Genomic DNA, 22,246 nt, shown 5'->3' with positions numbered 1-22,246 from the left:
ATATTAGATGAGGGGTGTCATGTACTAGGGGGTATTAGATGAGGGGTGTCATGTACTAGGGGGTATTAGATGAGGGGTGTCATGTACTAGGGGGAATTAGATGAGGGGTGTCCTGTACTAGGGGGATATTAAATGAAGGGTGCCATGTACTAGGGGGTATTAGATGTGGGGTGTTATGTACTAGGGGGTATTAGATGAGGGGTGTCATGTACTAGGGGGTATTAGATGGGGGGTGTCATGTACTAGGGGGTATTAGATGAGGGGTGTCATGTACTAGGGGGTATTAGATGAGGGGTGTCATGTACTAGGGGATATTAGATGGGGGGTGTCATGTACTAGGGGGTATTAGATGAGGGGTGTCATGTACTAGGGGGTATTAGATGAGGGGTGTCATGTACTAGGGGGAATTAGATGAGGGGTGTCCTGTACTAGGGGGATATTAAATGAAGGGTGCCATGTACTAGGGGGTATTAGATGTGGGGTGTTATGTACTAGGGGGTATTAGATGAGGGGTGTCATGTACTAGGGGGTATTAGATGGGGGGTGTCATGTACTAGGGGGTATTAGATGAGGGGTGTCATGTACTAGGGGATATTAGATGGGGGGTGTCATGTACTAGGGGGTATTAGATGAGGGGTGTCATGTACTAGGGGATATTAGATGGGGGGTGTCATGTACTAGGGGGTATTAGATGAGGGGTGTCATGTACTAGGGGGTATTAGATGAGGGGTGTCATGTACTAGGGGGAATTAGATGGGGGGTGTCATGTACTAGGGGGTATTAGATGAGGGGTGTCATGTACTAGGGGATATTAGATGGGGGGTGTCATGTACTAGGGGGTATTAGATGAGGGGTGTCATGTACTAGGGGGTATTAGATGAGGGGTGTCATGTACTAGGGGGTATTAGATGAGGGGTGTCATGTACTAGGGGGTATTAGATGAGGGGTGTCATGTACTAGGGGGAATTAGATGAGGGGTGTCCTGTACTAGGGGGATATTAAATGAAGGGTGCCATGTACTAGGGGGTATTAGATGTGGGGTGTTATGTACTAGGGGGTATTAGATGAGGGGTGTCATGTACTAGGGGGTATTAGATGGGGGGTGTCATGTACTAGGGGGTATTAGATGAGGGGTGTCATGTACTAGGGGATATTAGATGGGGGGTGTCATGTACTAGGGGGTATTAGATGAGGGGTGTCATGTACTAGGGGGTATTAGATGAGGGGTGTCATGTACTAGGGGGAATTAGATGAGGGGTGTCCTGTACTAGGGGGATATTAAATGAAGGGTGCCATGTACTAGGGGGTATTAGATGTGGGGTGTTATGTACTAGGGGGTATTAGATGAGGGGTGTCATGTACTAGGGGGTATTAGATGGGGGGTGTCATGTACTAGGGGGTATTAGATGAGGGGTGTCATGTACTAGGGGATATTAGATGGGGGGTGTCATGTACTAGGGGGTATTAGATGAGGGGTGTCATGTACTAGGGGGAATTAGATGAGGGGTGTCCTGTACTAGGGGGATATTAAATGAAGGGTGCCATGTACTAGGGGGTATTAGATGTGGGGTGTTATGTACTAGGGGGTATTAGATGAGGGGTGTCATGTACTAGGGGGTATTAGATGGGGGGTGTCATGTACTAGGGGGTATTAGATGAGGGGTGTCATGTACTAGGGGATATTAGATGGGGGGTGTCATGTACTAGGGGGTATTAGATGAGGGGTGTCATGTACTAGGGGGAATTAGATGAGGGGTGTCCTGTACTAGGGGGATATTAAATGAAGGGTGCCATGTACTAGGGGGTATTAGATGTGGGGTGTTATGTACTAGGGGGTATTAGATGGGGGGTGTCATGTACTAGGGGGTATTAGATGGGGGGTGTCATGTACTAGGGGGTATTAGATGGGGGGTGTCATGTACTAGGGGGTATTAGATGAGGGGTGTCATGTACTAGGGGATATTAGATGGGGGGTGTCATGTACTAGGGGGTATTAGATGAGGGGTGTCATGTACTAGGGGATATTAGATGGGGGGTGTCATGTACTAGGGGGTATTAGATGAGGGGTGTCATGTACTAGGGGATATTAGATGGGGGGTGTCATGTACTAGGGGGTATTAGATGAGGGGTGTCATGTACTAGGGGATATTAGATGGGGGGTGTCCTGTACTAGGGGGTATTAGATGAGGGGTGTCATGTACTAGGGGGTATTAGATGAGGGTGTCATGTACTAGGGGGTATTAGATGAGGGGTGTCATGTACTAGGGGGTATTAGATGAGGGGTGTCATGTACTAGGGGGATATTAGATGAGGGGTGTCATGTACTAGGGGGATATTAAATGAAGGGTGCCATGTACTAGGGGGATATTAAATGAAGGGTGCCATGTACTAGGGGGATATTAAATGAAGGGTGCCATGTACTAGGGGGTATTAGATGAGGGGTGTCATGTACTAGGGGATATTAGATGGGGGGTGTCATGTACTAGGGGGTATTAGATGGGGGGTGTCATGTACTAGGGGGTATTAGATGAGGGGTGTCATGTACTAGGGGATATTAGATGGGGGGGTGTCATGTACTAGGGGGTATTAGATGAGGGGTGTCATGTACTAGGGGGTATTAGATGAGGGGTGTCATGTACTAGGGGGTATTAGATGAGGGGTGTCATGTACTAGGGGGTATTAGATGAGGGGTGTCATGTACTAGGGGGATATTAGATGAGGGGTGTCCTGTACTAGGGGGATATTAAATGAAGGGTGCCATGTACTAGGGGGTATTAGATGAGGGGTGCCATGTACTAGGGGGTATTAGATGAGGGGTGCCATGTACTAGGGGGTATTAGATGTGGGGTGTTATGTACTAGGGGGTATTAGATGAGGGGTGTTATGTACTAGGGGGTATTAGATGGGGGGTGTCATGTACTAGGGGATATTAGATGGGGGGTGTCATGTACTAGGGGGTATTAGATGAGGGGTGTCATGTACTAGGGGGAATTAGATGAGGGGTGTCCTGTACTAGGGGGATATTAAATGAAGGGTGCCATGTACTAGGGGGTATTAGATGTGGGGTGTTATGTACTAGGGGGTATTAGATGGGGGGTGTCATGTACTAGGGGGTATTAGATGGGGGGTGTCATGTACTAGGGGGTATTAGATGGGGGGTGTCATGTACTAGGGGGTATTAGATGAGGGGTGTCATGTACTAGGGGATATTAGATGGGGGGTGTCATGTACTAGGGGGTATTAGATGAGGGGTGTCATGTACTAGGGGATATTAGATGGGGGGTGTCATGTACTAGGGGGTATTAGATGAGGGGTGTCATGTACTAGGGGATATTAGATGGGGGGTGTCATGTACTAGGGGGTATTAGATGAGGGGTGTCATGTACTAGGGGATATTAGATGGGGGGTGTCCTGTACTAGGGGGTATTAGATGAGGGGTGTCATGTACTAGGGGGTATTAGATGAGGGTGTCATGTACTAGGGGGTATTAGATGAGGGGTGTCATGTACTAGGGGGTATTAGATGAGGGGTGTCATGTACTAGGGGGATATTAGATGAGGGGTGTCATGTACTAGGGGGATATTAAATGAAGGGTGCCATGTACTAGGGGGATATTAAATGAAGGGTGCCATGTACTAGGGGGATATTAAATGAAGGGTGCCATGTACTAGGGGGTATTAGATGAGGGGTGTCATGTACTAGGGGATATTAGATGGGGGGTGTCATGTACTAGGGGGTATTAGATGGGGGGTGTCATGTACTAGGGGGTATTAGATGAGGGGTGTCATGTACTAGGGGGATATTAGATGAGGGGTGTCCTGTACTAGGGGGATATTAAATGAAGGGTGCCATGTACTAGGGGGTATTAGATGAGGGGTGCCATGTACTAGGGGGTATTAGATGAGGGGTGCCATGTACTAGGGGGTATTAGATGTGGGGTGTTATGTACTAGGGGGTATTAGATGAGGGGTGTTATGTACTAGGGGGTATTAGATGGGGGGTGTCATGTACTAGGGGGTATTAGATGAGGGGTGTCATGTACTAGGGGGTATTAGATGAGGGGTGTCATGTACTAGGGGATATTAGATGGGGGGTGTCATGTACTAGGGGGTATTAGATGAGGGGTGTCATGTACTAGGGGATATTAGATGGGGGGTGTCATGTACTAGGGGGTATTAGATGAGGGGTGTCATGTACTAGGGGATATTAGATGGGGGGTGTCATGTACTAGGGGGTATTAGATGAGGGGTGTCATGTACTAGGGGATATTAGATGGGGGGTGTCATGTACTAGGGGGTATTAGATAGGGGGTGTCATGTACTAGGGGGTATTAGATGAGGGGTGTTATGTACTAGGGGGTATTAGATGGGGGGTGTCATGTACTAGGGGGTATTAGATGAGGGGTGTTATGTACTAGGGGGTATTAGATGGGGGGTGTCATGTACTAGGGGGGTATTAGATGAGGGGTGTCATGTACTAGGGGGTATTAGATGAGGGGTGTCATGTACTAGGGGGTATTAGATGAGGGGTGTCATGTACTAGGGGGTATTAGATGAGGGGTGTCATGTACTAGGGGGGTATTAGATGAGGGGTGTCATGTTCTATGGGGGTATTAGATGGGGGTGGTATGTACTAGGGGATATTAGATGGGGGGTGTTATGTACTAGGGGGTATTAGATGGGGGGTGTCCTGTACTAGGGGGTATTAGATGGGGGGTGTCATGTTCTATGGGGGATATTAGATGAGGGGTGTCATGTACTAGGGGATATTAGATGTGGGGTGTCATGTACTAGGGGATATTAGATGAGGGGTGTCATGTACTAGGGGATATTAGATGAGGGGTGTCATGTACTAGGGGGATATTAGATGAGGGGTGTCATGTACTAGGGGGTATTAGATGAGGGGTGTTATGTACTAGGGGGTATTAGATGAGGGGTGTCATGTACTAGGGGGGTATTAGATGAGGGGTGTCATGTTCTATGGGGGTATTAGATGAGGGGTGTCATGTACTAGGGGGTATTAGATGAAGGGTGTCATGTTCTATGGGGGATATTAGATGAGGGGTGTCATGTACTAGGGGATATTAGATGTGGGGTGTCCTGTACTAGGGGATATTAGATGAGGGGTGTCATGTACTAGGGGATATTAGATGAGGGGTGTCATGTACTAGGGGGATATTAGATGAGGGGTGTCATGTACTAGGGGATATTAGATGGGGGGTGTCATGTACTAGGGGGTATTAGATGAGGGGTGTCATGTACTAGGGGGTATTAGATGAGGGGTGTCATGTACTAGGGGGTATTAGATGAGGGGTGTCATGTACTAGGGGGGTATTAGATGAGGGGTGTCATGTTCTATGGGGGATATTAGATGGGGGGTGTCATGTACTAGGGGGTATTAGATGGGGGGTGTCATGTACTAGGGGGTATTAGATGAGGGGTATCATGTACTAGGGGGTATTAGATGGGGGTTGTCCTGTACTAGGGGGTATTAGATGAGGGGTGTCCTGTACTAGGGGGTATTAGATGAGGGGTGTCATGTTCTATGGGGGATATTAGATGAGGGGTGTTATGTACTAGGGGATATTAGATGAGGGGTGTTATGTACTAGGGGGTATTAGATGAGGGGTGTCATGTACTAGGGGATATTGGATGAGGGGTGTCATGTACTAGGGGATATTAGATGAGGGGGTGTCATGTACTAGGGGGTATTAGATGAGGGGTGTCATGTACTAGGGGGTATTAGATGGGGGGTGTCATGTACTAGGGGGTATTAGATGGGGGGTGTCATGTACTAGGGGGTATTAGATGAGTGGTGTCATGTACTAGGGGGTATTAGATGAGGGGTGTCATGTACTAGGGGATATTAGATGGGGGGTGTCATGTACTAGGGGGTATTAGATGAGGGGTGTCATGTACTAGGGAGTATTAGATGAGGGGTGTCATGTACTAGGGGGTATTAGATGAGGGGGGTCATGTACTAGGCGGTATTAGATGGGGGTGTCATGTACTAGGGGGTATTAGATGGGGGGTGTCATGTACTGGGGGGGTATTAGATGGGGGGTGTCATGTACTGGGGGGGTATTAGATGGGGGGTGTCATGTACTAGGGGGTATTAGATGAGGGGGGTAATGTACTAGGGGGTATTAGATGGGGGGTGTCATGTACTAGGGGGTATTAGATGGGGGGTGTCATGTACTAGGGGGTATTAGATGGGGGGTGTCATGTACTAGGGGGTATTAGATGGGGGGTGTCATGTACTAGGGGGTATTAGATGAGGGGTGTCATGTACTAGGGATGTTTCAGACGTATTCCTGCATTGACATGGGTCAGTGGTTCTGCAGCAGTTGGGGTGTTCATATACTAGAGTGGGTCTACACTTAGGGTGTTCTAGAGTTCATATTCTACTGACCCCCTACTGTAAATTCTTCAGAATTTAACCTGTTCCTGCGAGACTGGAAATATTTATATTCTTTCCCACTCAGGTCTTCTCTTCTGCTGCCCCTGTCGTCTGTACCCCCTCCCCACCGCCTAAACGATAGTTTACAACCTTCTCAGAATTGCCTGTCCCCCATAATACCTCATTACAAGCCACCAGTCCCCCCATCTATTGTGTGCTCCCCCTCCTCTTATTGTTGGTGTCCCCTCTGTTCTACTTGTGTATATATAAATGATGTCGGATTTATGGAATATTTACAGTGGGGCAGTGCCCCCTAGTGGTCACAAGATCTAAGAACGACAATGAGGATTATGAAGTTTAGCTTCTACAGTGAATGGCATATTGTTTGACGTGCCATTCAGGGTTTGTGGAAAGCTGGATGACAACCCCTATTATCCCTGTCATGGTGGCCATTAGCGGACCAGAGGACGACACCGTATATTATCTGATCATCCTATGTTTTCGATGATGTGTCAGGCAGGTGTCTCCTGGGATAAAGCTCTCATCCATCTCTTCTGCTTTGCAGGATGCTTCGCGTGTGGGATGGAGAATGGCTTCCGGGTTTATAACACGGATCCGCTCAAGGAAAAGGAGAAACAAGGTAAACCCAGTCCTGTGTCATACCGAGCAAGTCTAAAATATGTGCCCCCCTCATCACTGAGCACCGGCGGCATGACACCAGTCGCTCTTGTGGTTCTCTGACAGGCCGGTTCCTTGGTGTCATACTCCGCCCCCTCAGACCTGGCACTATATAGAGCAGATATAATACAATCATGTTACACTTCGCTCGGGGCATGAGGGGGAGGAGCATGACACCAATGTGGAGGTGCAATGTGTCACCCGCTGTGTCCGGTACTTAGACTATGCTCACGCAAGATTATAAGAGAATCCTCAGAAGACTAATCCAAATTTATAATAGTGGAGAGCGCCATCTAGTGTCCATATTGTAATGCAAACTTTTCTTCACCAACTGTGAGCACTATTGGGGCGGGGGGGGGGGGGATTTAGAAGGATCGGTCCGAATATAAACTGTTGCTGCCCATCGCAAACCAGCTAGTCTGTCTAGTTTCTCCGCACATGTCCAGCGTGGCCAGAAGGGGGCGTTACAGGCTTCATCCTCACTACACAGCGGAATATTAGAGCATGAACCTATAGACAGTGTTACCGGAGGGGTTCTGATGGGGTCACGTTCAATATTGTCTGCTCTGTAGTCTTATACAGTGATTAACCCTTTCATTTACATTTTATTTTTTTCCGGCAGAGTTCATGGAAGGCGGCATTGGATACGTAGAAATGTTATTCCGATGTAACTATCTTGCTTTGGTCGGGGGAGGAAAGAAGCCGAAATATCCGCCCAATAAAGGTGAGACCCTCGCAGACATCAATGGTAGTTAACCTGTGACTCACCAGCTGATGTGAAGTACAACTCCCAGCATGCATTACTGGTTGTAGTTGGAGAATCACTGGTCCGGGAGGTTATAAATCTGATGATCCCGCCACAATGTTATACAAATACTTGGCCGCAGTCCTGACCTTTAAGTTGTTCTACAGGTAACCTGGGGGGGGGGGGGGAGCGCGCAGTTGAAATTCTGAGCACCCCCCCCACTGGATCAATATGTTGCACGTGTGAGCTCCCTCCTCTATATAACATGATGACACAGGCGACAATGGCCGGGTCTGGGTGCAGAGATCAGAGCGCCCTGCCGCCCCAAGGGGAGATGGGTCACAGACTTATGTAGAGGGATGATATGGAATCGTGCTGCAGCCTCTTCATTCTAGAGATCATTAGGGGACTCGGACCCCAACAAATGAGAAGCTCTGATATGTCTGAAGTGGTTGGAAACTTCATTCCTAATCTGTTTTATTGAGAAGGACCCATGATAAATCTTCCTGACCTCTATGTCCTCCATGAGAGCAGCAGATGAGAGCGGAGGCGGCACTGGTATAACGCCTGCTCCCAAGCGACTTACTCCGTTGCATTAGTATTCATTCCCGCTGTCCCCTGCCCTTCCCGCTGTCCCCTGCCCTTCCCGCTGTCCCCTGCCCTTCCCGCTGTCCCCTGCCCTTCCCGCTGTCCCCTGCCCTTCCCGCTGTCCCCTGCCCTTCCCGCGGTCCCCTGCCCTTCCCGCTGTCCCCTGCCCCCTGCCCTTCCCGCGGTCCCCTGCCCTTCCCGCGGTCCCCTGCCCTTCCCGCGGTCCCCTGCCCTTCCCGCGGTCCCCTGCCCTTCCCGCGGTCCCCTGCCCTTCCCGCGGTCCCCTGCCCTTCCCGCGGTCCCCTGCCCTTCCCGCGGTCCCCTGCCCTTCCCGCGGTCCGGATTCCCCTGCCCTTCCCGCGGTCCGGATTCCCCTGCCCTTCCCGCTGTCCGGATTCCCCTGCCCTTCCCGCTGTCCGGATTCCCCTGCCCTTCCCGCTGTCCGGATTCCCCTGCCCTTCCCGCTGTCCGGATTCCCCTGCCCTTCCCGCTGTCCGGATTCCCCTGCCCTTCCCGCTGTCCGGATTCCCCTGCCCTTCCCGCTGTCCGGATTCCCCTGCCCTTCCCGCTGTCCGGATTCCCCTGCCCTTCCCGCTGTCCGGATTCCCCTGCCCTTCCCGCTGTCCGGATTCCCCTGCCCTTCCCGCTGTCCGGATTCCCCTGCCCTTCCCGCTGTCCGGATTCCCCTGCCCTTCCCGCTGTCCGGATTCCCCTGCCCTTCCCGCTGTCCGGATTCCCCTGCCCTTCCCGCTGTCCGGATTCCCCTGCCCTTCCCGCTGTCCGGATTCCCCTGCCCTTCCCGCTGTCCGGATTCCCCTGCCCTTCCCGCTGTCTGGTCCCTAGTGTTCATTGTTCTGTCTCTTCCAGTCATGATCTGGGACGACCTGAAGAAGAAGACTGTGATTGAGATCGAGTTCTCTACAGAAGTGAAGGCTGTGAAGCTGCGGAGGGACAGGTAATGATGGCGGGCGCGCTGCGGGGTCTGCGGCCTCAGTTGCTCGGCAGTGACCCGCGTTCTCTGTGTTGTAGGATCGTAGTGGTGCTGGATTCTATGATCAAGGTCTTCACCTTCACACACAACCCCCATCAGCTGCACGTCTTTGAAACCTGCTACAATCCTAAAGGTGAGGACTGGGCGTGGAGTTGGGAACTTCTCTCACAAGCCGTAAATCCCTTTAATCCGGCGCCATCCGTCATGTGCCGGATTATCAGACAGACGCTGAGAATAGTGCCTGGACGGCTTCACGTGTCGTGCCAATACCAAACCAATACCGACCTAAAGCTTCCGTCTCATGATAATCGCTGTATAATAGAGGACTCTGTAGTGAGGACTTTATTTCCATTCAGGAATGAAAATGCGTCCTGGCCTACTCCTGCTCACACAGCTAATGGTTTGTTACAATGTATCAGGGTGGGCAATGCTTAGTGAGCAGCACTGAGCTTTCTCTTGTCCTAGAGTCTGGACTTTCTCCCTGCCACGAAGCCATCAGCTGTGAGAACAGGACCGGTTTTAAGCCTCTGGATGTAAACAGGGTTCCAGGTTACTGACAGCAAGCAGAGGTCTTGAAAATGTAAGGATTTTTTTTTTTAAAAACAAGTATATTGTCAAGTTGCAGGGCTTAGCGTGACACACTAATGTATTTAATGGGGACGAGACAGTCAGACCTCAGACGTGTGTTGTGTGGAAACAGGGGGGGGGGGGGGTCTACTCTAATAGGGATGAAGGGACAACGACTCTCATTATCCAGGTATCGACATGTAATAACTTTTCTTGGTGTGACTCATCTACCCCTCCCCCCAGGTTTGTGCGTCTTGTGTCCGAACAGCAATAATTCATTCCTGGCCTTCCCTGGGGCTCACACTGGCCACGTGCAGATCGTAGACCTGGCCAGCACTGAGAAGCCCCCAGTGGACATCCCAGCGCACGAGGGGGTCCTGAGCTGCATTGCTCTAAATCTACAAGGGACCAGAATCGCAACCGCATCAGAGAAGGTCATTCATCTCGTGTTGTCATGTTACCGATGTAGATGTTTTTGAGATTCAGTCCACTGACCGAAGCGGGAGGGGTCGGCATGATCTTCCTGCAGGATCGACTAGTCATGTCTGCACTCACACATCCCATCCATACAGGACAGACATGACTAATCTATCCACAAGGAGACACCCCTCCCCCTGTAGTCCTGGAATATTAAACAAACCTCATGAATATTAATGGGGCAGCATCTCCGCTACATTGTGGTTGTACCTTTTAATGTCTCCAATTCATTGATTCTCTCCTGATCGAGCGGATCTGTCGTTACAGGGAACGCTCATTAGAATATTCGATACAACATCTGGACATTTGATTCAGGAGCTGCGCAGAGGATCACAGGCTGCGAACATTTACTGGTAAGAATAACTGATAGATGCTGGATTATCAGATTTTCTGAATTATCAGACGGTTCTAGAAAAGTATATAAAACTCATTGCTGGGTCTATGGGGTGTTCATTACTGACTTTGGTACAGCCCTGGGGGGTCCTTGATTTGCTGCTCCCATTTTCTCTTGCAGCATAAATTTTAATGAGGACGCCACTCTGATCTGCGTCTCCAGTGATCACGGGACTGTTCATGTTTTTGCAGCAGAGGATCCCAAGCGGAACAAACAGTCCAGGTAAGGAGGGGGGGGGGGGTCTGTGTGCGATTATGGGAATCTAGAACTTTATGACTGAGTTATAAGAAATGTTTGGGCATCCAGACCATTCCACAAGGATAAATCTTTGTAGAATGTGGAATAACTTTGCAAACGCAGGTCAACATTCTACTACTCCGATCACATCCAGAGCTGCACTCACAATTCTGTATAGCAGTCTTGCCCTAATGTCTCACTCTTGCCTCCTGCTGGCTATAGCAGGGATGCATTATGCAAGGTCTCCCACAACATAAATGCAGCTCTAGATGTGACTGTACTTTAACGGCTTACATGAGCGCTCTTCGGAGATAACGGGATCGGAGGACTTCTTGTTATCCAATATGGGGATGAAAAGGTTCAAAACTAAATTATTGGTATTGTTTAATTATTCTTTTTTATATAGATGGCCAAATTTCCGTGCCGATTCATTTCATAATATTTCTTTAGAAGGGTCGGGGCTTTTTCTGATATAGAGCTCCAAATCCCCTGCTTTCCACAATAGTCAGTTACGTAATAAAATATTCGCTGCTTTCAGCCACCACCAGGGGGAGCTCACTACATCCAGCTCCTATTGAACTCTATTATAAAGCCATATGCAGTGAGCTCCCCCTAGTGGTGGCCATGTTAAGGAATTAGTGCTGGGGTTGCATCATTTTGGTACGTATGGGACCCTTTAAATTGGCGCTGAACCTTTATAAGCGGAGTGAGCTGTGAGGGTATGTTCACATGCAGTAGCAAAATACGTCTGAAATTACGGAGCTGTTTTCAGGCGAAAACTGCTCCTGATTTCCAGACGTTTTTGTAACTACTCGCGTTTTTCGCTGCGTATTTTACGGCCGTTATTGGAGCTGTTTTTCAATGGAAAAACTGCTCCAAAAACGTCCCAAGTGACATGCCGTTCTTTGACGCGGGCGTCTTTTTACGCGCCGTCTTTTGACAGCGACGCGTAAAATAACACCTCGTGGGAACAGAACATCGTAAAATCCATTGAAAGCAATGGGCAGATGTTTGTAGGCGTAATGGAGCCGTTTTTTCAGGCGTAAAACGACCGAATTCCGTCTGAAAACAGTGCGTGTGACCATACCCTCACCCATCTGTGCACCAGTTTCCCGTTGTCTTGTCCTTATTGACACCCACCTCTTGTCTCATTTCAGTTTGGCCTCCGCCAGCTTCCTCCCCAAGTACTTCAGCTCTAAGTGGAGCTTCTCCAAGTTTCAGGTTCCCTCTGGATCGCCTTGTGTTTGTGCCTTTGGAACAGAACCAAACTCTGTCATAGGTGAGCTGGACATGTGACATGCGGTGCTCAGGAATCAGATGATCAACTGGCTCATCAGACCCTACTGGCCGATTGATGATAAGGGAGGGAGGTTTTCAGCCAGTCACTGTTGTGTTTCCTGAGATAAGCCCAACCCCATTTTTTAGTGGGGAACATCCAACCGGTGGTGGGTAGAGATGAGGGAATTATTTCGAAGGCCAAAGGTTTTACTTTCTTGCCATGATCCTCGGTCTGGCGTGGGTGACCACCACTGGTCTGCACGTAGTCTTGGCACGGTGGTAGTCACTGGATTACCAGCAGAGGGGAGGAGACGGCAGCGATGTCTCACAATCTATACATTTTATTTTCAATGGTCCCATAACCTACTCTCATGTTTTGGGCCCTTGAGAAAATTCGAGCTGGAATCTGATTGGTTGGAATGAGGTATGACATCACCTATTGAAATCAATGGGAGTCTGTAATGCAATGATGTCAGGGTACTTTCTACTCTTCCCACATGCCCTAAGTTGTCATGTCTAACACTCCAGTCACATCTAGAGCAGCATTCTCAATACCGCTGTTTTCCTGTTAACATTCCGGTTGCCGAAACTTACATCCCCCTGCTGGTTCAGTGTAATTACAGAGATGTCTGTACAAAAATGCTCCTATCTCCCACAATGCAGTGCACCAGATTGCAAGTGCATTGCGGGATGTTAGAGGTGCATGTTTACAGATTTCAAATAGCAAATCTGTGGATGCAGCTCTGGCTGTGACTGGAGTATAAGACGTGATTTAAACATGACTATGTCTCCTTTTCCGTCTGATTAATTTTTACACTGAATTCTCGGTTCCCCTCTTGCAGCGATCTGTGCGGACGGCAGCTACTACAAATTCCAGTTCAACCAGAAGGGCGAGTGCACGAGAGACGTCTACGCGCAGTTTTTAGAAATGACGGACGACAAGCTCTGAGCCTCTGTGGGGAGCAAACGGACTCCATGTCGGGATCTCCGCAGTAATGCGGGGGATGGGAATGAGGGGGCGGTGGAATTTCCGTTTCACCCCAAGAACTGACTGAAAAACTCAATTACAATTTTTTTTTTTTTCGTTTTAACAATCCGTTCAGATCGCATTACGGATTATCTATTAAATGACTCGATATAATCTCCCCGACTTCACTCCACCCCCAAAGAACGGTAACGGCGAGGACGCGCTTTGTGGCCGGTCGTTATTTTTATTCCTGCCGCGGGCTGCATAAGTTTAATGGAGATTAACACTCGTAGATAGAAGATTCCTCGTGTTCTGGATAAAACACATCACAGTATTCACGGCCAGATTAATAGAACGTATAGCGGTTTATCCAGTGCAGATCCCATAATATTATATATAATATACATCGTATCGGAGGAAAACTCCCATCAAATATCCCCTCAATGCAGGATGGCCAAGACAACACGGGTGCGTGAGGACATTGCCGTGCACAACTCCTGGCTTCTCCTTTCAGTGACCGTTTTGACCGAAGACTGGTTGCTAGGGACATGGCGCCTGACAACGATACTACAGACTGGTTGCTATGGATACTCTTCCTACTAACCAGACTCAGGCAGTGTTAATTAGGCGGGCCTACATGTAATTAACTACAACCTGATCAAAACGATCAGCAATTGGTTCGGACTTGTCCCATTGGTTGTAACCGCTGGAGGGCGTTTTTTGTCGGCCGTTACTAATCAATACAATTGTATCAGTTCATCCGTTCTATCATAGATGCGGGTTGAGCTAATCAATTCTTGGAAGTGGGAACCATTATGTCATCATTGATTATTATCGTGGACATATTGCAGTGCCTGCCCCTTTAACAAGCTGCGGTCAGATCAGGAGGGTGAAATGACACATTATGGCGTCCGCTTAAAGGGGTAATTTAAAAAAATAAAGGGTCTTTTACAACACAAAAATAGCACTACTTTTGGCCTTAGGTCATATCTGGTACTGCAGCTGAGCTGCACTTCCAGACATGGCCTCTGGACAAAAGTGGCGCTGTTTCTGGAGGGGGATTCTCATAGCTTGGACCACGTCACACTAACCCAACCACTAATAATGGTCCATCTCTTGTGAGGAGACGGTTTATACCAAGTGCATTATACTGGAGCAATGGTGACCCAGTGGGGAAGGGGTTCTGCCACCTTCTCCATAGGGTGACTATCCTGTACCTGACATTAGTACTAAACTTTTTATGTAGATTTTGGGAGTGTTCGTTTCTGCATGTGGCTTAGTGCAATTAATCATGGAATTTTTTTTTCTTGTTTTGCACAACTGTTTGTAAGATATGTTAATGCTTTTTAATAAAAAAAAAAAAAAGACACTATTGCTTCCACCAGAAGTACGTCATGATCTCGGAAGTGGGTTGGGGCTTCCTAGTGTGACGTTAGAGCTGTGCTCTGTTCTGGCACAATCAAATTTCCTCCTCTGCTGCTCCTCCTCCCCTCTCACAGCATGCAGTCACAGAACACACAAAGGAAAAGATACTGCAGCTGCATCCCCCTCCTCTTTTTTTTTTCTTTTTTTTATATTCGATGGATTATTTGGTGATCAAGGAGGTTTGAGAACATGAACAGGGAGCCTACAAGCAGGGAAAGTGGAAGTACAGGCCACTGCCCCCTTATTAGGATGCTTTTACATGCGGCTGGATGTTAGGGTATGTTCACATGACATCTTTTCGGCAGAACGCCTCCAAACATCTGCACATTGATTTCAATGGGAAAACGGCGTTCTGTTCCAACGGAGCGTTTTTCGCGGGAAATGAAGAAGCGCAGGACACTTCTTGGGACATTTTTGGAGCCGTTTTCCATAGATTCTATTGAAAAAAGCTCCAAAAACGGCCGCAAAAATTGCGAGTGGCACAAAAAAACTTCTGAAAATCAGGAGCGGTTTTCTCTTGAAAACCGCTCCGTATTTTGAGACGTTTTTGATTCTGCGTGTGAACAGACCCTTACACTGTGGTGAATGGGGTTTTAATGAAATCCCATTCATACAGTGCAGTTGAAAACCACCTTGTTCTCAGACTATGCTGCAGATTTTTAATACTACAGCATGCCCGACTGGGCCGGGTTGCCACGGATACGCTGCGGCAAAACTACACGGCGTATCTGACCTGGAACCCGCAGGACTTTACATCCGAAAAATCGTGCATTTTTTTTTTTTTTTTTTGGGACGGAAATTCTGCTGCGTAACTAAGCGCGCATGTTTACCCCCTCCCTCCTGTCTTCCGCTCTGGCCTCCCTGGGTGACGTTTCAGGCCATGTGACGCTGCAGCGGTCACATGGGATCCAACATCATTCCAGGAGGCCAGACTGCAGGAAGGAGGGGGTTCTAGGTATGTGTTTTTTTTCTGGCATTGCGATTTGCATATTGAGTATACGCCGCAAGAGTCGCAACACATGGCTTTGTTGCAGGTTTTGCATCCCTATTGTATTCAAAATCAACTAAACCGCAGCATAAATGGACATGGAATTAAATTCCGCACCGCAGGTCAAACGTTTACACTGGGGTTTTTTCCAGTGTGGGCGTGAGATTGACTAAATCTCACCCACTTTGCTGCTACTATAAACGCTGCGGAATTTCCACACAATTCCACAGTTCATGCTACGTGGGAACCCGGCCTGATCGGTTTTTACGTGCGGTACCGGGATGCCGTTTTTCAGAGACATTTCTAAGATATAAAAAAAAAAACTAAGTTGAAACAAAAATGACAAGTATTTACACACTGCAGGAATGGCGCGGCTCTTTGCTGTGTGCGGGTATCCTCACGTATATACATGTACTATTGTTGCAGCTCTGCGTAAAAGCTCAACAAAAATGGCACAATCCGTAGGTAGTGCGCCAAACTTGCAAAAACTAGCGCCTAGACACAACTAGAGCCCAGTTCTTAGGTAAATTAAGTTTAATCGTATAATGAAAAGATCTGTAACTTTCTAATATACATTGGGTTTCAGTTCACCACATTAAGATCTCTGCTTGCTGTTATGATGGATTTTCAGCCTCTGCGAGTAAACAAGTATGTCCGCATTCACTGAGCTAATAATTCTCATAGCTGAGGGTTTGTTACTGTTGCATCCAGCTCACAGCCTATTGTCTAGACTAGATACATCAGCAGCACAAACCTGTTTGTTGCAACATAGATACATTGCAACAAATAGAAGAGGTTTGTGCTGCTGATGTATCTGGTCCAGACAATAGTCTGTGAGCTGGATGCAACAGTAACAAACCCTCAGCTATTAGAAGTATATTATCAGAATGGGTTTACAGCCTCTGATGGCAAAGACTATTCCCATTCCCTGAGAGCAAGCAGAGATCTTGAAACTAAAGATTTTATACATAGTAAATCTGACCAATCCTTTATAAAACTGTTCTACGTTGAAGGCCTGGTTGGACCGGCAGTAGACCGCTTATCTTTTCTTATAACTATTACGTAGCGTGTTTTATTACTTTGTAAAATCGTCACCCATGATGGAGAATGGCGGCAGAGGCGCTAGAAATGTGACGCTTATATTTTCATCTTACTCAATTTCAGATCTATGGCAAATAATTTTATGGGGCTGATTGGTGATTCACTACACCCGTGTTCTCCAACTTGTGGCTCTCCTAGGAGAGCGCTACAAAATATTACAGCCACTAGAAGCTGAAGTTTTCATCTGTGCAACAGCGCCCTCCTGCTGTGATCTGAATGCAGAAAATTCTGATTCAAGGGAAGTAAAGCAAATGTTTGGCTATGTTCCCATCACGTTTTTACTCTACTTTGTGCGTGCACGCTAGACGTGTTCAAAGGGCTCCATTGCCAGGTGGCTAGTAATAGTATACCACCCAAAAACAAAAAAAAACCTGCTTCAGGCTATGTTCACACCTGCATGTTCCGTTAAGAGGCGCAGAGCAAGGGAATAACGGAAGCAAATATTCTGTTGCACAGCGGACATTGCCGGTGGAACAAATAGACTTTAACGTGTTCTGCCGGGGCGTCCGTGATTTTGCCAGCGACAATAACGCACCATGCTGCGCTAATCTAAGGGTCACTTAAGTGGAGACATCAAAGGGGAGAGCTGTCCACATATGAAGACACTAGAGGGAGTCTTTACGGTACACTGGTCTATAAACCCGGCCACCCTATCCCCACACTCATCACCTCTAGAATCTTGGGCGTCCCACGAGAACTGACAAGGTCCGTGCGTGGAGAGTCCGTGGTAAAAAGACAAGTCCTATTTTCCTGCATATGACCGTACTGCCCTTAGGATCATGTATGGGGCAAATTGGTGTTATAAGCGATACATACCCATCCCAGTCTGCCAGCGGAGGTTACGTATCCCTCCAACAGAAGACTAAAACTTTACACTCAAAGAAAACAATTCCAAGGATAGGCATTGGGGGCAGAGTGCTAGATGACAATGTGTGATTGGCAGGGATCTTACCGCTGGTTCACAGTGCCCCCGTCACTTCAGTCAGCACTACTAGGCTTTTTCCAGGGAGCATTGACTATAACGGGACAACCATGTTGCCTCCCAAGAAAGCACAGCCGAATAAAGACCGGATAAGAGGTGCCAACTTGTGGGCTGAGATTATTACACTGTACCTAATGTAACATCTGCTACGCAAGATCTAGAGCTATATATTTCAGAGAATTGTCTGGATACATTGTAACACTCATTCAGCTGTGAACTACAATGTTCCTAATCACTGATGGCAAGAGCCTAAAAATAGTCCAATGATTCTAGACTAGGGCCAGTTTTATTGAACCAGTGCATCAAAAATAAATGAAACCTTTGTAAACAGTCTTCTAAATCTTGGAAGGTTCTGTGTATACAGCGCCTATGGAGATGTGTTTCCATGGTTACAGACTACAGACAAACACTATGTAGTCTTATCCGACAACACTCATGCCTTCTACTGTTTCCCATCTACCTCCTCTTTCTTCTGTTGGTTACAAGGAGAGTAGTAACACATGACTGCAGTATCAGACTACATACAGGGCTTGTAGTCTGTCACCATGGAAACACACAGGTCTGTATAGGAGCTGTATACACAATCTAGTAGATTTTAAATCAGGACTCATTTCAAAGTTGCTACATTTTAGATGCATTGGAGCAAATAAGAAAATACGTTGCAAAACTTGACATACCCTTTAGAGGGGGTATCTGGGATTTTACAACTGATGAACTATCCAAAAGGTGGATTCTTATAGCAGCCAAATTTGCATGGGAGACGGATCACCACCAATGGTTTTTACACAACGATCATGCAGCTTGGTTTTTTTTTTTCCACATAGGCAACTGGTCAGACCAAATGCCATTAAAACTGGATGGAGTTTGAGGCCATAAATTTACTATAAATCAACAACTCACAAAATAAAAATAAAAAAACACAACAAAAAATATTTATATTCCTGGGTGAGGTCAACAAGGAGTATGAAATTTTGCATGAAGCATTAAGGATTTATCCCCTGGCCGGTTAAAGGATTAAAAAGTTACCGATTAAACAGAAGCCGAGGATTGGATGTCGTCAACTATTCCATAACGTGGAGGCGTGTGAAGTGCGGTGGACCGGCTTTACACCAGGTATCTGGCATTGAGCAGCTAACTTTGCTTCTATAGTATTCAGCCTAAGGTTCCAGGACTGGAGAAAGTAGCGACCAAAAACAGAACAGGGTCCAGAATTTTAGATCATCCCACGGTCACCAAGGCCTCAAGAGATGGAATTTAAAGGCACTAATCATTCTGCAGAATAATTCAGTATTGCGTTGAATTAAATAGCCAGAGAATACATTGGCGTACTGAAGGCTTAAATGTTTACTAGGTATAATAGATTTTTTTTTTTTAAATAATAGTATAATATAAAATAAAACCAGACAAAACATGAATATAAAAAAAAAAAAAAAAAAAAAATTAAAAGAAAAACAATTAAAAAACAAAAAAAAAAATAAAAGCAAAGTAAGGATTTTTTTAAAAATAAAAAAACAAGAAATTAAAATAAAATTAACATTGAACAAGAAAAATGGTTCATGTAAAAGGTCATACTCCAAGGTTTATTAAACATCAAGATTATAAATATTTTAATGGTGCCATAAACAAAAATAAAATAAAAAATAAAATATATATAAATAAAAGCCACCATTTTCCATCATCCAGTCTCCATTCATTGTCATGGCAGGCCAGTCATGGTGACCAGGAAACTATCAATATTACACTAGATCTAGAAAATTACAAAAAAACAAAAAATGCGAAAAACACTGAAGTGGCAGCAAGGACAGCGCACCGCAGGCAACAAAGATCCCGGCCAAGTGCAAACTTCAATATACGGATTCTTTTTTGGGTGTATGACTAGGACGACTTCCCTGCATGGAGGGATTTGTTGCGGAAATACAAGTGCATTTTCATTTTAACACAACGGGGGAGCGGGAAAAAAAAAAAAAAGCAAAAAAACAGACACTGCGGGAGAAATGGGTTTACAGATCCAGTGTTCTGAGCTGTTTATTTTTCTGAAAATTGACCCTCGACACATTTTCTTTACTATTTTTTTTTTTCCTGTTTATTTTTTGTGTCCTTTGAGGTTTTGGAGTTTTTTTTCTTTTTCTAAATGGGGCTTTAACAGCAGCCTTTTGCCATTTAAACATACACAATATTAAGCAAGATATTTTTTGTGTTTTTTTTTTTTACCTTAGTAAAGGTTTTGAGGGAAGGTAGAACTGGGGTGTTGGTGGGGGGCAAGATAAGGTGGGTAAATTAGGCCGGGGTCCAGAACAAGAAGGAAGGAGGGGGGCGAGGGGTTAAGTGCAGCTCTGATCAAAACAGTTTCTTTACAATTTGTTAAATGTCTCTTACAATTATTTTTCTTTTCTTCTTTCCATAAGTCGGTTACATGCGCGCTCAAAAAAGAAGAAGGATTTGATCACTACACATGGTAAGAAAAAAAAAAAAAAAATCAGGCTAAAATATAGGGACCGAGAAAACGTATGCTATGCGCAAACATAAAAAGGGCACCAAGGAAAAAAAAAAATAATTCTATTGTTTTTCAAAATAAAAATACAAAGACAGAATTTTTTTTTTCAGAATATTGAAGTGGCTGGAAATTCTGAAATGTATGACCCATTGACTTGCTGAGCGGGGAAGTTATTCGTTTTTTGTTTTTTTTTGGGTGTCCGTGTGACTTTTTGTTTTTTTAAATCTGCAAAACAAAAACTCCTAAAGTAGGGAAGAGACAACGAAGAGGAGGCAAGATGTCCGTCTTGTGCGACTCCGAAGAGGCAGGAGGGCTAGCTGCCGATTGTTGAATAGTTACGGTTTCCCTCGAAAGGAACAGATTCTGTATCGGGTCCAGTCCACACCGAGCACAAAGCGATGGCCAAAAATTTGCTCAGCACATCATTTATTATATGAAAAAAAAAAAGAGGAGAAAACAGCGTCCAACAATTCTCTTTAAAAGTTGACCAACTTGCGTACACGTCCGTAGATCCTTGCACAAACTGCCGCAGGGGGCGGAGCGAAGAGGTTTAGGATGTCCAGGTAAAGGGGAAAACAAAAATAAAACCCAAAAACATTTGGAAAAACTTTTTTTTTTTTGTATTTTCCAAGACCTGTTCGATGTGATGTAAGGCCGCCTGTGATGATTCAGCGCTGTTCTACAAAGTCAATCTCTCTCTTCACAGGGCCCATCCCCCCCCTCCTCCCCGGTTTCATTCGAATGAGTTTTTGGCACCTCAAACTGTGTGTGTTTTTCTTTAATTGGATGTCACTTCCAGAAATAGGGGGAAGCCGGGAAAGAACGAAGAAAAGAAAAATAATCCTCTTTTTTTGTGTGTGTGTGTGTGTGTGGGGGAGGGGTTTTTCCTATTTTTGGTTGTTTTGTTGATTTGACGCCACGGTTCCCTCTGATTGGGCGTTTTCGTTTACAGATATCACTAGAGCCTCTTCCGTTTTGTTTCTCTTGAGTTCCGGCTGGTCGTTCTGGTCGCCGTTCTGCCTCTTGGTTGGGAGGGAGGCAGATGCGGAGGCGTGGGTGGCCAGCATGTGCAGGGGGCTAGCTGCAGCTGTAAGGGGAGGGGGGGATAGGAAGAAAAACAACAAATAAATATTCAGTGAAAACACCCGGCGAGAAAATAAATCGCCCAAAACATTTCTTTAAATTAGAAGGTCCAGTTGTGAGGTAATGAAAGCAAAAAATAACATTGGACAAAGTTTCTCTAACTTGCATTTCCCCCTAAAACCAAAGTTGTCCTTAAAGGCTACATACACCTTCACAACCGGTTTTTTTTATTCTCCCAATATATCTAAAAATAAAAGCAAGATTGCAACAGGTCTCGATTAAAAATCTATGATTTTGTGGCTACAGCTCTTCTATGCAGACATGTGTCTCCACGGTAACAGACTACAAACTGTAGTCTGATCCTACAGTCATGGTCCCCTACCTTTTATGGTAACATTTTCTAGGTCGTGGCGCCCATATTGGTCGTCATCCAGCTTTGCCAAAATCAGATACAACTCTGAATTTAAAGGGGTTGTACAAGATTGGAAGATGGATACTTCCATTCTAGAACAGCACCACCCCTGTCCACGTGTGGTATTGCAGCTCAGCCGCAATCACATCAATGAGTTGCAATACCACACACAACCGAAGAAAATAGCCATTCTGGATAACCCCGGACGCGTTTAGTGTATGCGCCGAATGTACGCGGCTAACACCGTTCTATAGGACACCATCCTCCTTAATGGATCCGGACAGACGGTGAAGTGCTGGTTTTAAAGGGAAATGTTTTTGGAGGATGTGACCTCTGTATTAGTCGTCTTTCACATATGTACAAATAACGTGGAAATTAAAAAATCACATTGTGGCACTATCGCCCCCAAGCTGCGGTGACAACTATTAAACACAAGACAA

At 46.3% G+C, this 22,246-nt stretch overlaps 2 protein-coding genes across 2 annotated transcripts in view; one reads left to right on the top strand and one right to left on the bottom strand.

Moving 5' to 3' along the window:
* The window catches only part of WDR45B (WD repeat domain 45B), a 15,217-nt gene extending 527 nt beyond the window's left edge, over positions 1 to 14,690 (top strand). The window contains exons 2-10 of the mRNA XM_075845315.1: positions 6,965 to 7,039; positions 7,700 to 7,801; positions 9,278 to 9,365; positions 9,440 to 9,534; positions 10,212 to 10,402; positions 10,713 to 10,798; positions 10,960 to 11,061; positions 12,234 to 12,355; positions 13,197 to 14,690. Coding sequence (XP_075701430.1) covers positions 6,965 to 7,039; positions 7,700 to 7,801; positions 9,278 to 9,365; positions 9,440 to 9,534; positions 10,212 to 10,402; positions 10,713 to 10,798; positions 10,960 to 11,061; positions 12,234 to 12,355; positions 13,197 to 13,303 — 968 coding nt within the window. The 3' untranslated portion in view covers positions 13,304 to 14,690. The remainder of the gene's footprint in view (positions 1 to 6,964; positions 7,040 to 7,699; positions 7,802 to 9,277; positions 9,366 to 9,439; positions 9,535 to 10,211; positions 10,403 to 10,712; positions 10,799 to 10,959; positions 11,062 to 12,233; positions 12,356 to 13,196) is intronic.
* A 5,122-nt stretch (positions 14,691 to 19,812) lies between these two features.
* LOC142665549 (forkhead box protein K2-like) overlaps positions 19,813 to 22,246 on the bottom strand; it is a 46,920-nt gene continuing 44,486 nt past the window's right edge. Inside the window, exon 12 of the mRNA XM_075845254.1 lies at positions 19,813 to 21,398. Within this exon, the coding sequence (XP_075701369.1) occupies positions 21,199 to 21,398 (200 nt within the window). The 3' untranslated portion in view covers positions 19,813 to 21,198. The remainder of the gene's footprint in view (positions 21,399 to 22,246) is intronic.

The sequence above is a fragment of the Rhinoderma darwinii genome, chromosome 13 (assembly GCF_050947455.1).
Source record: "Rhinoderma darwinii isolate aRhiDar2 chromosome 13, aRhiDar2.hap1, whole genome shotgun sequence".
Classification (NCBI taxonomy): domain Eukaryota; kingdom Metazoa; phylum Chordata; class Amphibia; order Anura; family Rhinodermatidae; genus Rhinoderma; species Rhinoderma darwinii.
Note: the sequence above shows the minus strand (reverse complement) of the source record. Positions and strands in the feature narration are given on the sequence as shown.